Here is a 21,765-nt window from a genome sequence, read left to right as displayed (position 1 = left end):
GATGAATCTTGACCACGCAAATGAAGGTTTCAGTTCTTCACTTCACACACAAATGAACAGATGGAAGAATTAAAGCAATATGGATGTTCAAACATAGGCAGACTGGTAATGTTAAGCAGCGTATAAAGTGGCCACAAGAATCAAATGACAAACCCTGCCCATATTTGCTTTTCAAAAAATGTTATCTGTCTGCTTAAACATATATCAAGAAAACTGTTTTGTGGACCCCAACTTAACAAGGAATTGTAGATGTGAAGTTACCTGGAACGTTTCTCAATAAGGGCGTCCTTGAGGTGTCGCCACCTGTCCAGCACCTGCTTCCTCTTGTCGTCGATGGGCTTGGCAGCGTAGTGATTGGAGGCCATCAGTTGATCAGCCAGGGTTTGAAGAGACGCTATCTTCTCCTCCTGCATAGGCAACATTTATTATGATAAAATAAATAAAATGCCGTAGAAATGACCTGAGATTGATTAATATGGTATCTTTCTTACGTGGGCGTTGATTGCCTTGTCGAAGTCCTCGTGTTTCTTGATGAGGGCCTCCACATTGTCTCCCTTGGAGTCCACCTCGTCAGCTGCCGACAGGAAGGCCTCGCGGGCACCCATCCAGTTCTCCGCTTGCTCGCAGTCGCGGTAGAACAGCTGGAGCTCCAAGTTCTGGTCCAGCCGAACGCGCCGCCCCACCCAAGCACTGGGGAAAAAATATTTTATCCATTTATAGACACTGCAATTCATTCTAGAGAAATAGTGTCTGGAGGCAAATACAAATGCTATTTTCGTCTCCAGAGCGACGGAGGTGACTCAATGCACCGACCATCGTACCAAAGCGATGTTCCGAACACTACATAGGGCCACGTTTGGAATCATATTTTTTACAATGTATGAAAGACAGATAAAAGTACTTTTTCAATGTTTTATACAATAATTTGTACTTAACTGGACGTTTTTAGAATTAAATTAGCATTTACGTATTTTTTTTTCTCTCCAAAAATTGATAGTTTTTTGCCTGTATTGTTGTTAAAAGTTAAACAATGTAATAAAAATAAAATTAGATTTTTTTACTATCACAATTTACTCAAATCTAAAGGTTTCTCAAGAGTGTGATGAGAGCTATGACTTAAATATTTAAATTTTTTATCTATAAATTTTTACTTATACAAGACAGACCCATCCTTTTAAAATTTTTGTCAATATTTTTTAATATATTTTCGTATGACAACAGTCGTTCAGTTGAGCCTGGGACCCGTGTATATGAGTATAATACTACTGAACTGGTCTAAAATATTTTTGTTTAGAGAGGGAATAATACTGTGATTTGTTTATCTCACCTTTCTAGATCTTTCCTGGCGTCCGTGACACCGTTGATCTTCTCCTGTATATCGGGGCTGGCGTAGTGGCCGGACTGAAGTAACTGCTGTCCAAACAGTTCAAAGGCTTGGAACGTCCCGGCACGAGCGTCGATCTCAGTACGGTGCTCCTGTCATTGTAAAATAACATAATACAATGAGAAATATAAATAATACAGTAACGATCGGACGTAGAAATTTGTTTATCCGAACTCCGGTCGTCCGGATTGCCAAATATCCAGATCATCGAGAAATAAAAAATAAAGGAGGAGATTTTAATTTGAATGTGCAATTAACTTTGCTGGACATGTTTAAGTAAGTTTTTTATGTGACTGCAATTTGCTGTATTATTTCAAAAGCAATAAAATCTGGCACTCATTGATCCGGATAATTGGAGTTTTACTGTATTTAAAAATACATATTGTTCGCTCTTGTTACATAGTCAGAAAATAAGCTTCAACCCTGATGATGGACGCTGTAATGCAATCCGAAAAGTCAGAAAAGAGTATGAATGACACATGGCAAACTCCAGACAAACTCATTGTGCATCTGAATGGCTGTGAAAATAAAGGACGTGAAATTGAAAGTGTAAGGAGGGTATTTTTGTATAAGTATTCAATTGTGTTTTTCTAATTGTTTTTTACAAAAATAACGATTTTTGGCATTTAAGGGCGCAAAATAGGCAAACTAGGTATACTGAGGAATATAGTAAAGCATTAAAATATATTTTTATTTAAGAAAAATAAGTAAAGCTCACTATGAATTATCTCTTATTTTTATTATGTAGTACGTGAACACAGATTATCATAAGTAAATATGGGCAAAAATGTAGACAAAATTAAAAGTCTTACAAGGGCGTATACACATGGGTAGATTGAAACTACATAGTAGAAAACATATGCACATAAACTTTTATTTAATTTTAAGAATGCGCAGAAATAATTATGTGCTTGTTTTTGTCATTTGAATTATGAAAAAGTATTTTTGTGATTATTTTTTTTAAAGTATTAGTTAACTAAAGAATTTTTAATTTTTGAATTTAATATATATTTTTTTGTAATGCCAGCATTCAATTAGCTAATAAAAAAGAGAATAAATAAGCAGACGACAGCTCAGTAACCAGTACCTTAGTCATGCAGAAGAATAAGCGTTTATTTGCCAATTTTACATGTCATTTTATGTACGTTAAACGTCACAACAGTTAGTAATTACAATGCAAATATAGTCTACATTCAATACTAAATATTTTCCAGCTAAAATATTGCAGGTTCATCATCGCCCAATGGTGTATAGGGCACTGCATCGGTCCGCAAAATGGAGCTGATCACTCGTACCCGTATGTTGAGGGGAGCATGAAACAACTTTTAAAATATACATTTTTTGTGGACTTTGTCAAGAATCGAACCCGCGATCTCATCATGTATGGCAGCTAATTTGGGTTGTCCCAATGTAATTCTTAGCACAATAAAATAATAATTCCTTTTCCAAAATCTAAAGATGCGAAGGGCACTGCTACATTGATACTCGCTTCGGGCGCCAGTCCAGAGACTATGTAATATTGTAATGAAAAAGTACGCAGGAATATATTTTTTCATCGACCTCGGTAGGCAAACACGCTAAACAATAGACTAGGAGACAGATTAACCTCCGCTCGATTTTCTTATTTGGTTTTTTTTACTAGAGAGTAGCCGTCGAGCAGAAAACACCTGTCCGGGGTTCTAGTTCAATTTCACTATTAATACTAGTAAAACAATAACCTTAATATAAATGGCTTGGAAAAATAGTATCCTTGAATAAAAGGCTTGGTAAAATAGTAACCTTGATTAAAAAGGTTTAGTAAAATAGTAACCTTGATTAAAAAGGTTTAGTAAAATAGTAAACTTGAATATAAAGGTTTGGTAAAATAGTAACCTCGAATAAAAAGGTTTAGTAAAATAGTAACCTTGAATAAAAAAACATTGTCAAAATGGGTCGAATGAAAAAAAGGAAGATGAACTAACTGATTTAAAAACTGAACCCTTTTTAAAAAAAACGCAAAAATTGTTAAACCTTTAGTGGTGCAACTGGCCCTCGGTAAACATACTATGATAGCTAAGAAAAGCATGCATTATAATTTGACGAGCTTCAGAAGCAAGAGGACGCATTTGGTTCTTTGGCGAACTGAAGCGCATCATTTTAGTTGGCCACTTTGCGGTAGGCATAATACGGACACAGACACATACACGTATACAGACACACGCACACACACGAGTTATGTAATATTAGCGACAAGGACAAGAGACAACAGCGGCACACTCCTCTGACCTGTGGCATTACGCCGTACCTCGCGTCTAGTTCCAGCCGTTGGCCCTATACACAACACACGTACACTGTCACCATTTGTAAATACATTTTATTTAAATACATGTCCCTTTATTCCAATAACAAAGAGATTAGCTTAATTGACAATGTATTTTAAACTAACAAATCGATATACATCAAGTTAGTAACAATGTTTATAATTTTACATCCTCGACAGAGCAAAATTTTTTAAAGAGGCAATATGGAGTTTCTAAAGAAGAGTATGGGTTTGAAAAAAAATTAAAGAGACTGATAAAAGTGCTTTTATGTCACACACGAGTTCAATATTTATAAGAACACAAGTTTCGGGTATTCAGAATTACCCATCATCAGGTGTAAATATAAACTGAATGTTATTCCACAAAGTAAATGTCGAAACAATTAATAATATATGAGTCATAAGCGTTGTAAATGTCTTAATTTCCACATGCCCCAATGTTTACTTTGTCTCTATTTAGATGTTGGACTCTAGATGAAATCCTAAAAAGGTTACAGCATAAAAACATCCAGTCTTAAGATTATTCATCGAGATCTCACCGGGGATTGAGCCCGGAACCTCAAACAGGCCACCTTCTACCATAACACCACACCACAAGGGTCGCCGAGTTCTTTTGCATTTTTAAACAGTTAACAACCACGGCAGAAGATGGAAATCAAATAAAACGGAAATCAAACCTTGAAACCGTGATCCGTGAGGCTGCGAGATTATCGAAGATCCGCAACCCAATTTACCATGAGGTTTATGATCTGGGAAATACCCAGACTTCCATTTTCAAATGAATCTTTAATATTTTTTCTCCACCCGACCATCTCAAGTATGAGATCTTTGATGACGGACATAAAAATGTAACTTTTCAAGAGAGCAAAAAAACATTATTAAAACCCCAATTATTTAGCTACAGAATTCTTTTTACGAGTATTTTAAAATGGGTTATTATTTATCATTTAGATCATTTCATCAGTGTAACTACATTCAAGTAATTTGTACAAATAACAGAAATATTCCAGATACTTGAACCATTAGGGATGGGACAGAAATGACTATTGTACTATTTGTGCCACTGAAAATATGACACAAATGCGCATACTTACTTTATTAAAGCCTAAGTTTAATAGGCACAAAATTATTTATTTATTTTTTGAGTAGTTGTATAAGTGTACTGTTAATACCATTGATGCAAGCATACACAAGGAACATTTAAATGAACAAAAATGCAGTTTTACTGTTATGTCCGCCCATCAAAGAGATATATTATATCTAAAAAGAAATTTATCTAAAATCACTTAATCATGATCTAAATAATATTAAGATATAAGATATTTTTGATTTCTATAATATTGAGTACAGAATTACATTTATAATGTTTTCTATTTATATTTTCCATTAAAAAACAGTACATTAGATGCACACGCATCAGCTTTATAGCTGATAGTGTAATAAGCTATAGAGCTAAAAAATCAAGTAAAGTAAATTTGATTAAACTCGAGTATTTCATGCGAATTTATTTTACCTGGTGTCTTTCGAGCAAAGCTTCGGCTCCTGTGACATCATTGGCCAACTCCTCGGAGCTGACGAGCCCCTTCATGGAGTTGATCCAGGCCATCAGGTCACGGTAGTCGGACAAGAACCTGTGGAAAGGATGGACCATTTGTATAAGCATTAAATTTCTGAAGCCTCAAGTGAGATTACACGGTGCGAGTGTATAATGACGTTATACTTCAATGTGGATTTATTACATATTGAGTATAATATAAAGCTTATAATATTAGACATCCAACACTGATTTGAGTCTACTGAACACTTTATTTTATTTTTACAAATTAGAAAAATATAAAAACAAAAATTTCGTGACAATTGTTTCGAGTTGCGTAGGGCATTTTCAAACGAAATACATACATGTATGTCAACAAATACTTACTTTGTTATATTTTTTCCGAAATTCAAATATAAATACCTAAATTCCCCATAACCTATTAAACATTCAGCCTTGCCCTTAACTATGGGTTTTTCCCTCAATTATGATTAATGTATATGCTATAGTTCATAAGATTATTTTTATTTTCTACTTAAGTACCTTGAATTATATTTATTTATACTTTTACATTGTTTGCATTCCTTTTTTATCCAGAATAATGTTCCCTCACTGGGAAACTATATAAGGATATTCAATCCATCTAATCTTCACACTCATTTGAAAATGCCCTAGCAAGGCGAAACAATTGTCACAAAATTTTTGTTTTTTATATTTGTAAAAATAAAATAAAGTGTTCAGTAGACTCAAATCAGTGTTTGATTTCTAATATTATAAGTTTAAATATGGAGTTCTACAAAATAAACACCAAATCAATCGACAATCAATATAATATAAAGAATCGGAAAAGTAGGGCAAGAGTAACGGTGAGAACTGTAAATTTGTAAAAAAACTAAAATCTGCTAACCTTTGTGTGGGCTATGATGTCACATGAGTATAAATAATACAAGACTTTATATATTTGTCTCATTTTCTTAAATAATGAAGTGGTATTTTGCTATAACAGGCCTAAATATTAAGCAGTATTTTACGGGTTGCGGTCCCGTGGCGAGTGTCACATACTTACGGATCCAAGGTCCAGGGTTTGAACCCCACTATACCAACTCAATTCCCATAGAATTGAAATACTTGGGAAAATCATAAGAATGAAAAAAAATATTTTTGATAAATTTGTACAATTTTTGATTTTAAATACCTGTATTTCAAATAATCTTGTCTTATACTTAATGTAATACGACGTTACAGCACTGTTTGCAGAGGGAATTTTTTTCGCACAGTCTTTTAACAGTTAATCACTTATGGTACCTAAGGGTGCTACTGCTTTTATAGTCCGTAGTTGGGCAGATCAAAAACAGCAATTTTTCAATTATTGAATTCAAACAGGGCTCAAAATACACATATTGGCATGCTTATTAATGGAAAAGTACTGAAATCCTGCATTGCACAAATTGTAAGCGCAAACGGCCAAAAATTGTGGAATCTAAGATTTTTCTGTAAGCATGTCAGTACGCTATAAGTTTTTTTTTATATGAAATATTAGTGTTATCATATTTTACCCAAATATTTCAACATTAGTGGTCATTTTTATTAAGTTGTAAATAACTTATTATTAGAAAATGGAAATCAAGTTGGGGTAGAGTGGGGTTCGAACCTCGGACCTCTGGTCCGTAATTTGAGAAAGATGAACCGATGTTGAACTGATTCAATATTCTTCATGTATGTTAGGTATTTGTATAAATTAACTAAGAATACTGATCAATGTTTCTAGTTACTGATATTGTAGATGTGATAGTGTGAGGTGAAATTTACCTCTGCAGATCGTAGCTGTCGAGCAGCTTCTCCTTGCGGGAGTTGGCCTTGGCGGTGAGCTGCGTCCACTCGTCGTTGATCTCGCACTTCTTGGCGTACGTCTGCTCCGCTGTGTCGGGGTGTGACGACATGAGACGCGTGGCGGTGTCGTCCAGCTGGCGAATCTGTACACACCAAATAAAAGCGATGCAATTTTTTTCTAGACACACAAAGCCGAAGAAGCCAAAAAAATAATAATTTGTAAACTTTCGTGACCACATATTTCCAGTAGCCAATAAATTAGTGTTTTTGTCGAGCGCAACCATGGGGGTTCATGATTGCAACCAGCAGCAGATTTCTTGCTTCCAGGGTAGCTATGTTTTTTGACGTTTACCATGTTTGGGTTACAAATTATAATTGTACGAATTCAAATTTTAAATGTCAAAAATAAAAATAAGCTGCCGTTCCTACAAACTATTCCCATCATGTCAAACTATATTATTGTTGGAGATGTCGGACTAATGACCTTATCACCCAGGGCGGCCAGGTCCCGCTCCAGCCCCTCGTGCTTGCGCTGCAGCGCCTGCACGCTGCGCAGGTCGCGCCCGAGGTCCTCGTTGTTGAGCGCCTCGTCCTTCTCTTGGATCCAGTCCTTGGTCTCGTCCACGTCGCGGTGGAAGCGCTGCACTTCGTGCGCCGAGCCCAACTGCGCCGCGCGCTCTGCCGTTAGCTGCTGCAGCGACGACCACTTGGAGTTCAGCTCCTGGAAACACAAACATTGTTACTTCTGTTCTCAATTGGTTCGCGGTTATGCCGGCTAGAACTAAACAGGTAAAGCCACCAGTCCAAAAGAGGTCGGTAGTGAAAAGACGGGAGACATTATTTATTTATTTATTTAACTTTTTGTACATAATGTTATTTGTACATTGGCGGGCTTATTGCCAAATGGCAATTTCTTCCAACCAACCAATAAAATAAAAGTTTTATTTTTATAATTTAAGTTACAGAACATATTCAATAGAAAAAAAAGATTAAAAATTTAAAGATATATAAAAATAGAAATAAACGTATTTGTTTATAAATTACCTTAAATCGAAACTATTACTCAATGAGAAAAAGGAAAAAAGAGGAAAGAGGAAAAAGGAAAGGAGGAGAGATTAAGGAAGAGAAAGGAGATGTTTCTTCAGACGTGATTTAAACAGAGATAATGTAGTAACATCTTTGATGGTGGATGGGAGATGATTCCACAGTCGAGCCGCATGGACACTATATGAGTTAGAGAAGAAAGAGGAATTGTGTATGGGTATTAAGAGAGTGCCTTGAGAATGAGAACGAAGAGGTAAACCATGAACTGATAAGCGTTGAAATTTTTCACACAGGTATATAGGAGCGTTAGGACTATGAAGTAAATTGAACAGAAGTGAGAGGGAGTGATAGTCTCTCCGCTGTCTAATTTTGAGCCATTTCAGTTGTCATTATTGTGTGGCTATCACAAATAAAAGTGTCCCAGTATGTTTGTCAAATAAGATTTACTTCAAACCACCAACTACAGTCCAATCGGAAATGAAACATTAAAAAAAAAATGTTATAATATGTGTCAATAGAGTAGATCCTATGAGAAAAAAGTGTCAAACAATGGAGAGCTATAAAAAAAAGATTGAAATCATTAAATTCATTCGGGTTTTGGTCCCGTGGTTAGTGTTGCGGACTCATGAATCAGAGGTCCGTAGTTCGAACCCCACTCTACCCCAACTTGAAATATTTGGGTAAATTACAAGAATGCTAATATTTCTTTTTAAAAGAAGAAAGAAAAAAAATTGAGATTTTTTTTGTTACATTCATGACAGCTATGTTAACTATCTAATGTTGACATGAACTGTTTATTATAGATATAACTTTTCCAAATGGGATCCTACAATTTTCTATGAAGCTATAAGAATAAGACATTTACATATGTTTAATCAGCTTTCGTGAAAAGTTGATATTTTCAACATACAAAAGTTTATTTCAGAGAAATAACAGGCTACAGCTATAGAAATGCCATTTCGCTCTATTGCATAGAACGTGTAACAGATGGTTTCATCATTACGCTTGCGATTCTCGATCGGAGTACCTAAGGCCCATTGTATTACTGTAAACTATAGCTAACTTCTGTATGGGCGTTATTACTATGAGATTAATATAATATGCCTTTGCACTGAAATTCATTCTTTAGCTGATGATCCAAAGGTTTAGAAACTTCACATATTGGCATGAAACCAGAGATAGAGAATCCACAGGGGAGAATAGGTGTTGCACTTATATGAATACTAAAATGTTACTTGAATTTGAGTCTGAATTTTCAGAGCAGCTTCGGTCTGTCCGATGGTCATGAGTTGGACAGCGATCTCGTTCATCTCGGCGAGGCGGACCTCGTTGGCCTTCAGGTCGGCTTGGAAGTCGTCGAACTTCTTTTGCATCACCTCCACTTGCTCCAGATCCTCACCCACATCTTGTACTTGAGCGTGGTTTTCCTGGAAATTATTTAGATTTAAACATCTCTTGTCTTTTCAGAATAAAAAAAAATACGAAAGAACGCCCTGGCTGAAAGAGAGTAATATTCAGTAATTTGTTGCGATTCCACTGGAAATTTTAATCGAAACCCCCACCATTACACCACAAGGTAAATTATGAGAATTTGCTATTTAGTTAATAGTTTTATTTAATAAACTGAATACAAATCAAGTGAGAAACTGAATATTTACAATCTATTTATCATGTTTAGTAAGACGACATTTTCACCTTTAAAAATAAAACTTAACTTCTGTAGAATAAATAAAGAAATGAAAATACACTACACAGGGAATATGCGAATATTTCTGACAGAAAATTAACTACTTCAATGTAAACAATCGGTAGGCTGATGGCAAAAGGACATATCTATCACTTTTCTAAAACAGACATTTTGACATGCTAAAATTTGATGTTCTTACATGACAAAAGGATATATGATCACTCTAGAGTGGCCATATTAAAATATATGGGGTTCACGTGATCTTTTTATGCTTAAAGCTATGTGACGGAAGGAATTATTGGCTTGACCCGTAGAGTTTAGAAAATAGTTTCCTTTTTGCCATCTCTCTTTTGAAATGCGATATTTATTGAGTATTTGAAAAAAAAAGAAGAAATTATATCATATGTTACATTACTCGGACTGGGAAAACTCCAAGATTACGTAATATAATAAAATAAATAAAAACAACTTTGTTTTTAATTTATTTTTTGTTTATTTGGTTATTTAGTATTATTTTTTTAAATTATGAAACACTTTTTTAATTTTCTAGATAAAATAGGAAAGAACTCATTAGTTAAGCATACCTTGATAAAGAAGCTCGTATAGCTTTGAAACCGTTCGAAGAAAACAAAAAATAAGAGGTTAAAACAAAGTTGTTTTATTTATTTTATTACAATGAATAACCTAGTGCTTCGCGCGCATAAGTTACTGCTGAAGAAAATATTTTTTTTTTACGTAATATGTTTGTAAAATGATAAATAAATAAAAACTAAATGCTCAATGTGAAATGATGGAGTTATATTAGGTTACCTTATCCTTGATCCAAGTGGCGAGTTCGGATGCCTCCCTGACGAGGACGTAAGCCTTCACCGTCTCACTCAACTTGTTCTGCCTCTCCTTGGCCAGGCTGAGGAGGTTGTCATACTGCCCGTTGATCTGAGGGAAGTTACATTTGTTATTTTCGGTTGATAAAGGGAAGCCAGAACGTGATATGAGAAAAGCACGTATTGTCTTTGTAACTGCTTGCTGGCCATATGCCGCACACCGTAACTGATGACATCGGTCTCCCTGGCAGTGACCACATACATAGAAAAATAAAAAAAATAGAAAAACTGCCCAAAGAACCTTTTATAATGTTCATTTTATTTCAATTTGTTGCAACTGAGAGGGAAAACATTTATCAGAAGGAAATATGGAAGTCTAGGCATTTACAGGGCTTATGACCTGTCATTGGCTGTTTTAAGTGGCCACTTTACACACTGTGTAACTTTCACCATTCTGTCCACATTTCATCAACTCTTCCACCAGTTGACTTTTGTGAAGTAAAAGAGCTGAAACCTTTATCATGTGGGTGAGATTCATCCGGCTGAAACAATTTCTCTCGCCTTCTCAAAAATATTTTCCCTCTCTGTTGCAACAAATTTAGACTGTAATAAACAGTTTAAGTTTTTGAAATAAAGGCAAAACGTGTGTATATCGGAAAAAGAAAAATTATATCAATAATCTGATTTAATAAACAAATTTCAACTTCATATGCGATTTACACAAAACGGTAGTTTGGCGCTAAATTGCTTATTGCAAGATACCGTCTATTTGACGTTCCATTCACTCTAAGAAACCAATACCATCAGGTAACATTCATCATTCTGCCTATATTTAAAAATCCACATTTCCTCAACCCTTCCATCTATTGACTTTTGTGAAGTAAAAGAGCTGAAACCTTTATCATGCGGGTGAGATTCGTTCGGCTTAACCAATCCACCTACTAGGCAACGCCTGAAAACAATTTTCCAATTTTTATACTTCTTCTTTTACCAGTTAGTTAATTCAATAATATTTTGGGTATGTCCAAATGTTTGCAGACAGCCTGGATCTCTTCCCTAGTGAGTTATCTAGATCCAAATTCCAGCCTGTTTGCAAACATTTGGACATACTCAAGACATTGTTCATTTTATTTATTTATTTCAAGAATCCAATGACTAAAAAATACAAACAATTTTTATTAAACAAACCGTCACGCCGTTTCACCGTAGGGGTAGGCAGAGAGGTTGGTTCAGACTTGAAAAGCCCATCTTCGAGTATTTGTTGGATTTGGTCACGGCATGTTTTCTTGGTCTTCCTCGATTTCTGCATCCATCACCATTCGCACTATAAATCTTTTTAGCCATTCTTTTGCTGTCCATTTTTTCTACATGTCCAAACCAAAGCGGAACTTCTTCTTTGATCTTGTCAATAGTGATTATCTCAGCCTTACATTTAAGACTTCCAATGCGTGTAATATTATATGTTTACGTATACAAATACTTTTTTTTTTAAAATTAAAATTATTTATTGACAATTCTTGATGGAATTCCATTGTAATGATGTAATAACTTGTTTACAATTTTATTTTTTTTGCACCACAACAGGCCAGGAGACCCAATTACAGCTCAGAACACCCAAGCTTGAGAAAAATCACATAAATTTTTTGTGTTCTCCGTGCGTGAGTCAAGCGTCTAGACCACTATACCACGGAGGCCACCAATAATAATAATAATATAGTAACAAGTAATAATATGTACATAAAACTGAAATAAGATAGCAAGTTAAGTATATAATACAAAGAAATTTAAAAAAAACAAATCATAATAAAAATTAATATTAAACATTTACATAGGCTAAGAAAGAAATATCCGAGGAAAAAGAAGAACTTTAAACTAAATGTCACCTTCCAAGTACCTCAAGTAGTAATTTTTTAAATGAATATAGTCATTTTTGACGTTATATAAGATTCCGGTAGCCAGTATGAGACATATTCCTCAGCTTCCTTTCTAGTCCCTATGGCAATTTATTTGTATATGGTGGTATTAGAAGCAAGCTTAGAAATTTCCATTGATACTGAGATATTTGCAAAAAACTTGGAAAAAAGAATTGTGAGATTTATAATTATGCTTCACTAACTCAAATGAGACAGGTTTTAAGTGGATTCATGCCACTCGATTTGAGAATCAGGGAGCTTGCAGAAGCATATGAGGTGAAGAAGAGCCTCACTTTGCAAGACTTGCCACAGGACAGATTTTACCAGGGAGTGGGAGACTATTTCTCACTTCCTCATCCGGCGGAGTGCTATCCGATAGATCACGGCTATGATGATCAGGTTCTGCCTGGGACGGCGCAGGAAGAGTTGAGGATCTACACAGATGGCAGTCTCTTAGACGGCAAAGTGGGTGCAGCGTTTGTACCTTACGATGGCGTCAGAGAGCTGCCGTCGAGAAAGTTGAAACTCGGCGATTTCTGCTCCGTGTTTCAGGCGGAACTCTTTGCGATCAGAGAAGCCCTGGTCTATGTTTTGAAGAAACCACCAAACAGATGGAAGAAAATAACGATCCTGACAGATTGCAAATCTGGCGTCCATGCAATAACTGACCGAAATTCGGTCAACCCTATTGTAATGGACATTAGAACAGATATCCAGAAGCTTCGATGCAGACACCAGGACGTGTACATTGGCTGGATACGGGGACACTGCGGAATCCTTGGCAACGAAAAGGCTGACGAAAAGGCTCGGGAAGCTACACTCAAGAAGACAGCCCCCGATTTTGCCGATTTCCCGCTCAGTTTTGCCAAAAGGAAAATAAGAAGCAGAACCCTTCGAGTCTGGAACGATCGTTATTTAAGTGAACCTACCGGAAGTATAACTAAAATGTTTTTCCCTACCATTTTCCATGCCTATGATTTCAGGAGAATGCAAAATGCTGGCTACGAGCTCACCCAGATGCTTACGGGTCACGGTGGGTTTATGAGCTACCTGCATCGCTTCAAGCTCTCCGAAATCGACAGCTGCCCATGCGACGATGAAACTCCTCAAGATGTCCCTCACCTGTTGATGCATTGCCCCCTTTTCAGCTTTCAAAGACAACAGCTGGAGGCGCGATGCAGAAGCTTGGGTGAAGATCTATGCGACATCCCATCGGTGATAGGTAATAAAGAACTCACACGAGAGGTAGTATTATACATGATCAATATAGTGCAGGCTATTGGTAAAATAAACCAAAGTAGGGAAGAAAATGCCGAACACTCCTCTAGTGGAACGGAAGGCCTGTTGACTACTGCCAACAGGCCGGCTTCTCCTGAAGAGTTTTGAGTGGTTTCCTCTCCACATAAGCAAATGCTGAGAAGTTCCTGATTGGCCCACATTAGTATATCCCTCCTGATCCCAACAGTTTAGATCAATTTAAAGAAATTTAATTGCAGAAAAATCCACTTTTGAAATATAAACCTTGTATATTATAAGCAAGGTAAATAATAAAGCAACTCCTTTATAAAAAAAAAAAAAAAAACTCAAATGAGAATGCTAAGTTTGCGGTGTCAAGTAGTATAATTGAAATCTGCTTTTGCAAGATTTAGAGACGGTTTTATATTGCGCTATTATTTAGGTAGGTAGATTTTTATGTATAGTTTATTTTGGCATCAATAACTAATTTTCCGTTTATGATGGAGATTTCTAAGTTTGCTTCTTAGTTTTAGTTAAAGTATTTAAAAGCGATTTTTTTTTATTTTACTTACCAATGTCTTCATTCATAATCCATTATAAAGTTTAGGTGCCAGATAATTGTATTTATTTATTTCAGAAAGCGACTAATCGACCGATACATGGGATTTGTTAAAATCTGAACAAAACACTCACTTGACTTTGCCTTGCAGCGATGGAATTGCTGTCGGCAAGATTCTGCTGCGATGCTGTAAGCCCGGCGTCGATCTTCTTTACATAGGCAGCGGGAACAAAGCCCTGACGATCGTTGACCTCCACCTTCCACCAGTCCTGTGAACAAAATTACACAAAGTTATTATACAAATAAAACAGCAGTGAAAAATAATATTGGCACTCATTACTAATAACGATTTTTGAATATTTAATAACTAATAACCCAAATGTATTATGTATGAAATGGTAATAATTTACATACAAATATGCATAATAATAATAGCACTTCAATGAGTGGGAAATACATTCTGGTGTAGATACATAGAGGGCGCCGCGAATCAAATGTCACTATAAAAACTAAACCTTCATCTTTAGTTAATCTAAATCCAAAGTTTCGGTGCAATAAGTATAGTGTTGTAGCTACAGCGAATTGTCAAAGTTCAAAAGTTATTTTAACAATGGAATTAAACTGAGAAAATTCATCCACAATATTTTTTTACAACTTTTGAAGACAATTATCTCAACAAGAATGCCTCGCCGAGTTGGTTTCTGTTTCCGGCAATGAAGCACCACATCAATCGACAATTTGCCATTGGTATGGCGAGTTCAAACCTGGACGGCTGAGTCTCAGCGACGATCCAAGGACAGGTGCACCAAAGACGGCAGTCACCCAGGAGAATGTCGACGCTATGCGCAAGGTCATCAAGGAAGATGTGTCATATTGCGAGATTGAGGCATCATTGGGGATTTCAAGGACCTTAATTCGGAATATTTCGCATGAAAAATTGTGTCTAAAAAAATGAGTTCTCCATTTGATGCCGCATCTGTTGACCGAAGAACAGAATGAAGCTAGAGTCAACTGGTGTCAAAAAACTATTTTTTTTTTTTTAATTTGCGGGAAATTTTACACAAATGTAAATGACAAACTAAACAATTAACACAGCTGAAAATTTTAGCATACTTTAGGGGCATGTTTACCAACATAAAAATGGACAAACGGACTCTCCAAACCTGCGAAATTGAAAAATTCCCATTATTTTCTAAACACACCTCGTATGCTTGACATTTGACCATCGCAACATGTTATTTAATAACTCACATGATGAAGAATTTCTTCCTCGTAGTCGGAGAGTGGTAACCAGCTCAGCACACAGTTGGTTTTCACATCGAAACCGAGTCTCATGGAATACTGCGAACTATACCGAAGGATGAGGGGGCCATTGCCGTTTACGAGTTGGGTCTTTTTATTTGTCTTTAACACTTTAAGCAAGCAATGAAACAGAACATTCAATGCCCACAGTGATATAATCATGGTGACTTGTTTAACTTACAGATTTACATGGTGGTAACATTAATCTGTACACACACATTACCATTAAGTTTGACTGAAATGTGATAATACATATTTACGGTTAATCCAACATTTACTATGAATTCTAAATAATACACGGGGGATACGTTCCATACAGTTCAGTTTAATATAGGTGGATAGGTTGCCTTGAATGAAAATGTCTGAAGATTTCCGAAACCGGCTGGCAATTAAATAAATAATACAGTAGAACTCCGTTTATCCGAATTCTCGACATTCAGATTGAGAAATATCCGGATAGTTATAAGGAAATAAAAAAAAACTATAACGCGCCAACTCACCACTCTGAAAACCTTTTAAAAAGAGAAAGTAAATTTTTAATGTGATTCCAATTCGCTGTATTATTTCAAAGGCAATAAGTGACCTTAGAGTAAATGAAGAACTTAAGCCCTACGGGAAATTTGATACAAAAATGTTTTCTTGCGCGCGGTAAAAATTAGAGTATTCAATTGTACGACAATGTTTTTAGAAAATGTATGAAAAAAATAATAAAAACCAACTACTTTGAACGACGTCACTAGTTCATACGAATCAACCGATGATAAGAGGGCTGTGAAAGATATCCGATTTACTGACCGTAAATGGCCCAATTGGCAGAACTGACAGAGTATAAACGGAAGAGAACCTCTGACGTCACATGCGGCAAAAATTCAGAAATACAAAAATTAAAAAAATTATTGCGCTGATATATATAAAAAAAATAAAATAAATTTGGTTTGGTTTTATAGTCTATTATTAACAAATATATATTGTTTTTAATCCTGGACTTGCTCATTTTGCATTTTCTTTCAAAACATTACCTTAATTTAATGGTTAATCCAACCTTCTGGATTTTTGCATCTCCGGATAACGTCTGGCACTAATTAATCGCGATCATTGAAGTTTTAAAAGTTTAAATAAGCAATTAAGAACAAATTTATTTATTTTTTTAATTGTAAGTATTACATTCACTTTGTGTCATTACAACAGAAACAATATTACCGATGATTGTACTGTCAATACAGATAATAATATCCAAGCTATACAGTGATTGAAATCTTAAATATGGATTTTTTAAATCCTGAGAGAAATAAACGCAGGAACTTACAACTTTTGTGCGCCTGTTACAGACATTTTATTAAAAACACTTCAAAATAATTAAATAAAGTTCTGGGAACATTTCAAAATGCTAGTTGCCTGTCTCCATAAAAGTCCGTATTGTAGTTTTGGTAGACGGTCGGCGGCAGCGCGCCGAAATAATTCTAACAATATATTAATTTGTTCATCAGTTTGGAGAAATAATTTGAGCTGGACGCGTGTCGGTTTGAATTGTAATTAACGTATTACAACAGAGATGAATAACATTTTAGAGAAAGTAATATAGAAGTCTAGGCATGGTCCTGTTATTGCCTGGATTAGTCATAAGCCCAGTAGATGCCTAAACTTCTATTTTACCTTCTCTAAAATGTTATTCATATCTGTTGTAATATGTTAATATTGACAGCTCCCAGGGAGTTGAATCCAGTCCTTGTGTACAAAAATTTGGACAAAGCTCAAAATATTGTTGAATTGTAATAGTTTTTTTTTTTTTAATATAAGGCGGGATGTGGGACCGTGAAAGTACATAAAATACCTAGCATCTGCGGCCCCTAGTTTGTGCCTTGGGCCTTAAAATTTTTGATACTTATTATTGTTGATGGTGAATATTTTTTTAAAAAGCGATTGTCATTTTGGTTGGTCAGAAGAAACTGCCATGTCACAATAAACAAAAGATTAAATACAATAATAATAAAAAACCACAAAAAAAAATACAATACATTGGTATTCTACAAGTGATTATCAATATTATTGATAAAATAAGTACTTGTTGTGATTGTTGGATAAAATAACTACATACTCTGATTTAAACAAATTGATGTTGACTGAAACAAAAGCATATTAACAATTACTCTGAAATTCGATGTTTAAATGAATGTCCGAGGTCAAACGGATATTTTTTGTTTATACAGGGTGTTCTTTAAACCCTGTCACATCCGAAACCACGATGTTCAGTGTGGGCAAGAAGACATATTAGCATATTTAATAAAATATTTAGAGCAAAGAATATATATTTTTTAAATATTTAAAAACAAAAAATGGTTGCTTACTTCTGCAGGAGAGAAGCGCGGCCGCGCGGTTGTCGGCGTATCAGACTCCCCCCTCCTAGTTTATCCCCTGCAGAAGTAAGCGACCATTTGCTTTTTTTGATATTTTTTGTTATAAATTTTATTCTTTCTAAAAAAATATTTTAATGTGCCAATGTCTTCTTACTCATACTCATCATCGTGGTTTCGGATGTGACAGGGTTTAATGAACACCTTGTATAATGCGGAAGTTCAATGTTTTAAAAAAATATATTTATTAACTTGTTAATAGACTATCAAACTAAGCAAAAAAAGAGTTTATGCATCGTATTATCAGCGCTAAGATTTTTTTGTATGTAATTTTGAAATAACTCTGTTTAGTTCTACTGATTGGTAAATTAACTTCCCATAAACCAGAAATATATCACCACAGTTTACCATTGGTTGATTCGGAAGAACTAGTGACGTCGTTCAAAGTGATTTTTTTTTCTTCATACATTTTCAAGAAACTTCGCAGTACAATTGAATGCTCTAATTTTTACCGCACGTAAGAAAACATTTTTTATACCCAATTTCCGAAAGTACTGAACTTCCTCAGTCTGAGGGTAGAGATCACAAGGCAATATACATTTATTCAATAAATTTATTTTTGTTAGTTGGCACATTAGAATATTTTATTTGAAAACGTTCGGTCACTCACGAAGATTTGAATGGACTGTACGTAATTTTTCGTGAAACGTAAATCGAAAAACGTCCAATAAAAATAATGTGAAAATTCAGGATTTTTAAACGTCGCAACTGACGCCGAAAAACGAATACAAATTTAATTCGATCTAGGTATAATATATTATATTAATTAAGTTGTAAATATGTTATATTTCGCGTAATAAATATAAAATACTAACACGCTAACTTGTACATCACTAACACATGTGTAAATATATAAATAAACGAAAAAATATACAATAAAACTTGACACTGGCTAGAACACCTCGGTAGGGAAGCGAAAAAGTCATTTAACAAAGAAGAAGTAGAAAAAAAATATAATGAATGAAAGTGTATGGTTAAAAAAAAAACCGTCACCTCGAATTAAAAAAATATTTTTTAAAAACACGTCACTTTTATTTGCGCGACACTCTGGGGTAGCTACCCTTTAAAGTAAATAGTAATATTAATATGAATTAAAAAGTACGTATTGAAAATTTAATTTATCCATTACACAACACAAGTACGGCCTAATTAGTTAGCTGTCCAACAGTACGATAGCCGCCGACGGCCGATTACACAATGTCCCTCTACGCACGAAGTAGTAAGGAAATGTACGGAGTCCGGGGTCAGTTTCGGTGGCTTCGGTGCGTTCCTTGCTGCTAAACTTCTAGCCAAAAATCCTCGCGATTCACGTGATGACCGAGCCGAGAGAAAGTCACATAAAGTTGTCATTTATTTATTGTTCAAAGAAGCCCGCTAAGGTTTATTTGAATGGAATATGATGAATTTTACGTCTTCCTAATTTGAGTCAAACTTTTGACGGATTTGGACATTTGCGTTATCAAATTTTGATGTCATAAAACATAACGCGTAATTATTCATACAATAATCGTTTTTAAACTAACGCTATTTCAAATATTGTAGAATCTATCTGCTGGCTATCATATCTGCGACGAGTTTTTCTGCAAAACAATACAGAAAAAGTAATAAATGCGAAACACTTCGTCAACGCGCGAGTGCGAGGCGATGGACTTCCCCAAATTACTAACCACTAACCAGACTAAATACTAAATATATAATTAATGGTGGGAATAATCTAATTAAACTAATCGAAATATTATATTATTAAAAAGATCGAAACATTTCGAAATGCTTACAATTAATCGAGTTCCCTCGGACTTGACAAAAAATAATCGAGATATCTCGAGTGAATTCATTCGAAATGGTTTTCCGAGACAATTTTGACTTGACTTTTCGAGACAATCGAAATATGGATTCCGAAACGATCGAGATATGAATTCGGACTTGACATTTCGAGAGATTTTATTCGGAATGGATTTCGAGACCATCGAGATATGAATTCGGACTTGACATTTCGAGAGAATTCATTCGGAATGGTTTCTCGAGAGATTAATACGAGAAGTTTACTCGGACTAAGTTAATATTTCGATATAGAATGATTCGAAGGCGCTTTTTGGGAAATGCATTTGATGAGTTAAGTCTGACATGACATTTCGAAAGCAATGGAAACTCATTTAAATGGTTTTTCGGAAGGGTAAAATATCGTTCGTGTTCAATAAAATTCAAGTATGTAATGTTAAATTAATTGTTGCTATGGGTTCATATTTATAATATAAAGGGACTAACTTGAGCTAGTTAAGATGTGGGTAAACATTCACAACTTTGTACAACACATGTATATATTCCCCCCGCCCCCCAATGCTTCAAATAAATGTCAGCATTTTTTTTGCCGTTTTCCGACATTTCACGGTAAAAAAAACGATTAATTCGGTGTTTGAATTCGATTATTTGTGTGTCTCGAATGCTTAAATTTCGATTATATAAATATTAAAATTATTCACATCATTAATAGAAAGATGCTCATTTCACATAGAAATTAGAGATGTTTAAAAAAATGAGTTTTATTCGTTACTTTTTTAAGAATAACGAGATACAGGTACTACTCGAATTGTGGGTTCAACTGAAGAATTCGTTATTACTCTGTTCGGAATGAGGAACTTCAGGCCTACGGGAAATTGGACACAAAAAATGTTTTCTTACTCGCGGTACAAATTAGAGCAATAAATTATACAGCAAAGTTCGTTGAAAATGCACGAAAAAAATTATTTAAAATATTTTAATAAAACGAACTACTTTGAACGACGTCACTGGTTCATACGAATCAACCAATGATAAAATAGTTGTGGAAGATTTCAGGTTTACTTACCGCCAACGGACCAATCGGCAAAATTGGCCGAGAAGAAGCGGAAGAGAACTTGTTACGTCACACGCGGAGTAATTTCAGAAACATAAGTCTTAAAAAAAAACATAGCGCTAATAATACGATAAGTACACTAAAATTTTAAGAAATATTTTTTTGGCTTAGTTAATTAACAAATAATAAAATAAAAAACAGTAAACTTCTTCATTCGGTACTCGCTATTCCCCAAATGCGGTGTTGCTGAATTCAGTTCAGAATAATTACTACTCTTATAAATTATCCGTTTTAAAAATTGTTGCCCGAGAGTACTAGAATGGGTCTTAAATCTTTAAATTTTATCTAAGCTAACCTATTTATTAAAAACAAAACTCGTTACAAAAACGTGACATTTAAAAAAATATTTTGAATAAAAATAAAACCCAAGCAAATTTTTAAAAAATAAGTAGACAGTGTGCAGACAAAATTTATTAAATCGATAGAAAAAAACTTATTTTTTCCCTTTATTATCAAGCCGGTGTCCACGGTTTAGGGTTTTTATTTTATATTTAAATTGCCTTTGTGTAAATTATCGTAATTTTTATTTGTACATTCTTAAACTGGTACAAACACAGTTATATTAAATTAATGTTTCTTTACAGTTTTTAATTGATAAATTGACACAATAGGGTATTATCACCCGGGAGGAATATCGGATTTAACATATTGTACATATAAAGGATTTCCCAAAGACTCTTTTAGTGTTTATAAAAGCTCTAATAATCAATAATTTCATTCATAACTTTCGTTTACTATTTTCAACATCTCAGAAAAGCTATTTTATTCGGTTGGTACTAAATTCGATAATCCAAACCCACCCAACAGTACGCCACGAATCGTGCATTTGTTTTAAATGTTGGTAATCCG

The 21,765-nt window shown here is 34.8% G+C and overlaps 1 protein-coding gene across 4 annotated transcripts in view; it reads right to left on the bottom strand.

Moving 5' to 3' along the window:
• Positions 1 to 21,765, bottom strand: part of alpha-Spec (alpha spectrin) — a 78,822-nt gene that overhangs the window by 19,207 nt on the left and 37,850 nt on the right. For 2 of the 4 annotated variants that reach the window (XM_088224182.1, XM_088224183.1), the window contains exons 21-30: positions 14,445 to 14,579; positions 10,589 to 10,714; positions 9,327 to 9,518; positions 7,532 to 7,768; positions 7,027 to 7,190; positions 5,197 to 5,314; positions 3,650 to 3,694; positions 1,328 to 1,476; positions 492 to 690; positions 262 to 407 (exon numbers count right to left, since the gene is read on the bottom strand). In XM_088224182.1, the coding sequence (XP_088080308.1) occupies positions 262 to 407; positions 492 to 690; positions 1,328 to 1,476; positions 3,650 to 3,694; positions 5,197 to 5,314; positions 7,027 to 7,190; positions 7,532 to 7,768; positions 9,327 to 9,518; positions 10,589 to 10,714; positions 14,445 to 14,579 (1,511 nt within the window). The remainder of the gene's footprint in view (positions 1 to 261; positions 408 to 491; positions 691 to 1,327; positions 1,477 to 3,649; positions 3,695 to 5,196; positions 5,315 to 7,026; positions 7,191 to 7,531; positions 7,769 to 9,326; positions 9,519 to 10,588; positions 10,715 to 14,444; positions 14,580 to 21,765) is intronic. The other 2 variants (XM_088224184.1, XM_088224185.1) reach the window with 1 other exon arrangement.

Source organism: Micrasema longulum, unplaced genomic scaffold (assembly GCF_059751315.1).
Source record: "Micrasema longulum isolate JH-2025_06_02 unplaced genomic scaffold, ASM5975131v1 h1tg000271l, whole genome shotgun sequence".
In the NCBI taxonomy this organism is placed as follows: Eukaryota; Metazoa; Arthropoda; class Insecta; order Trichoptera; family Brachycentridae; genus Micrasema; species Micrasema longulum.
This window is presented reverse-complemented; position numbering and strand designations above follow the sequence as displayed.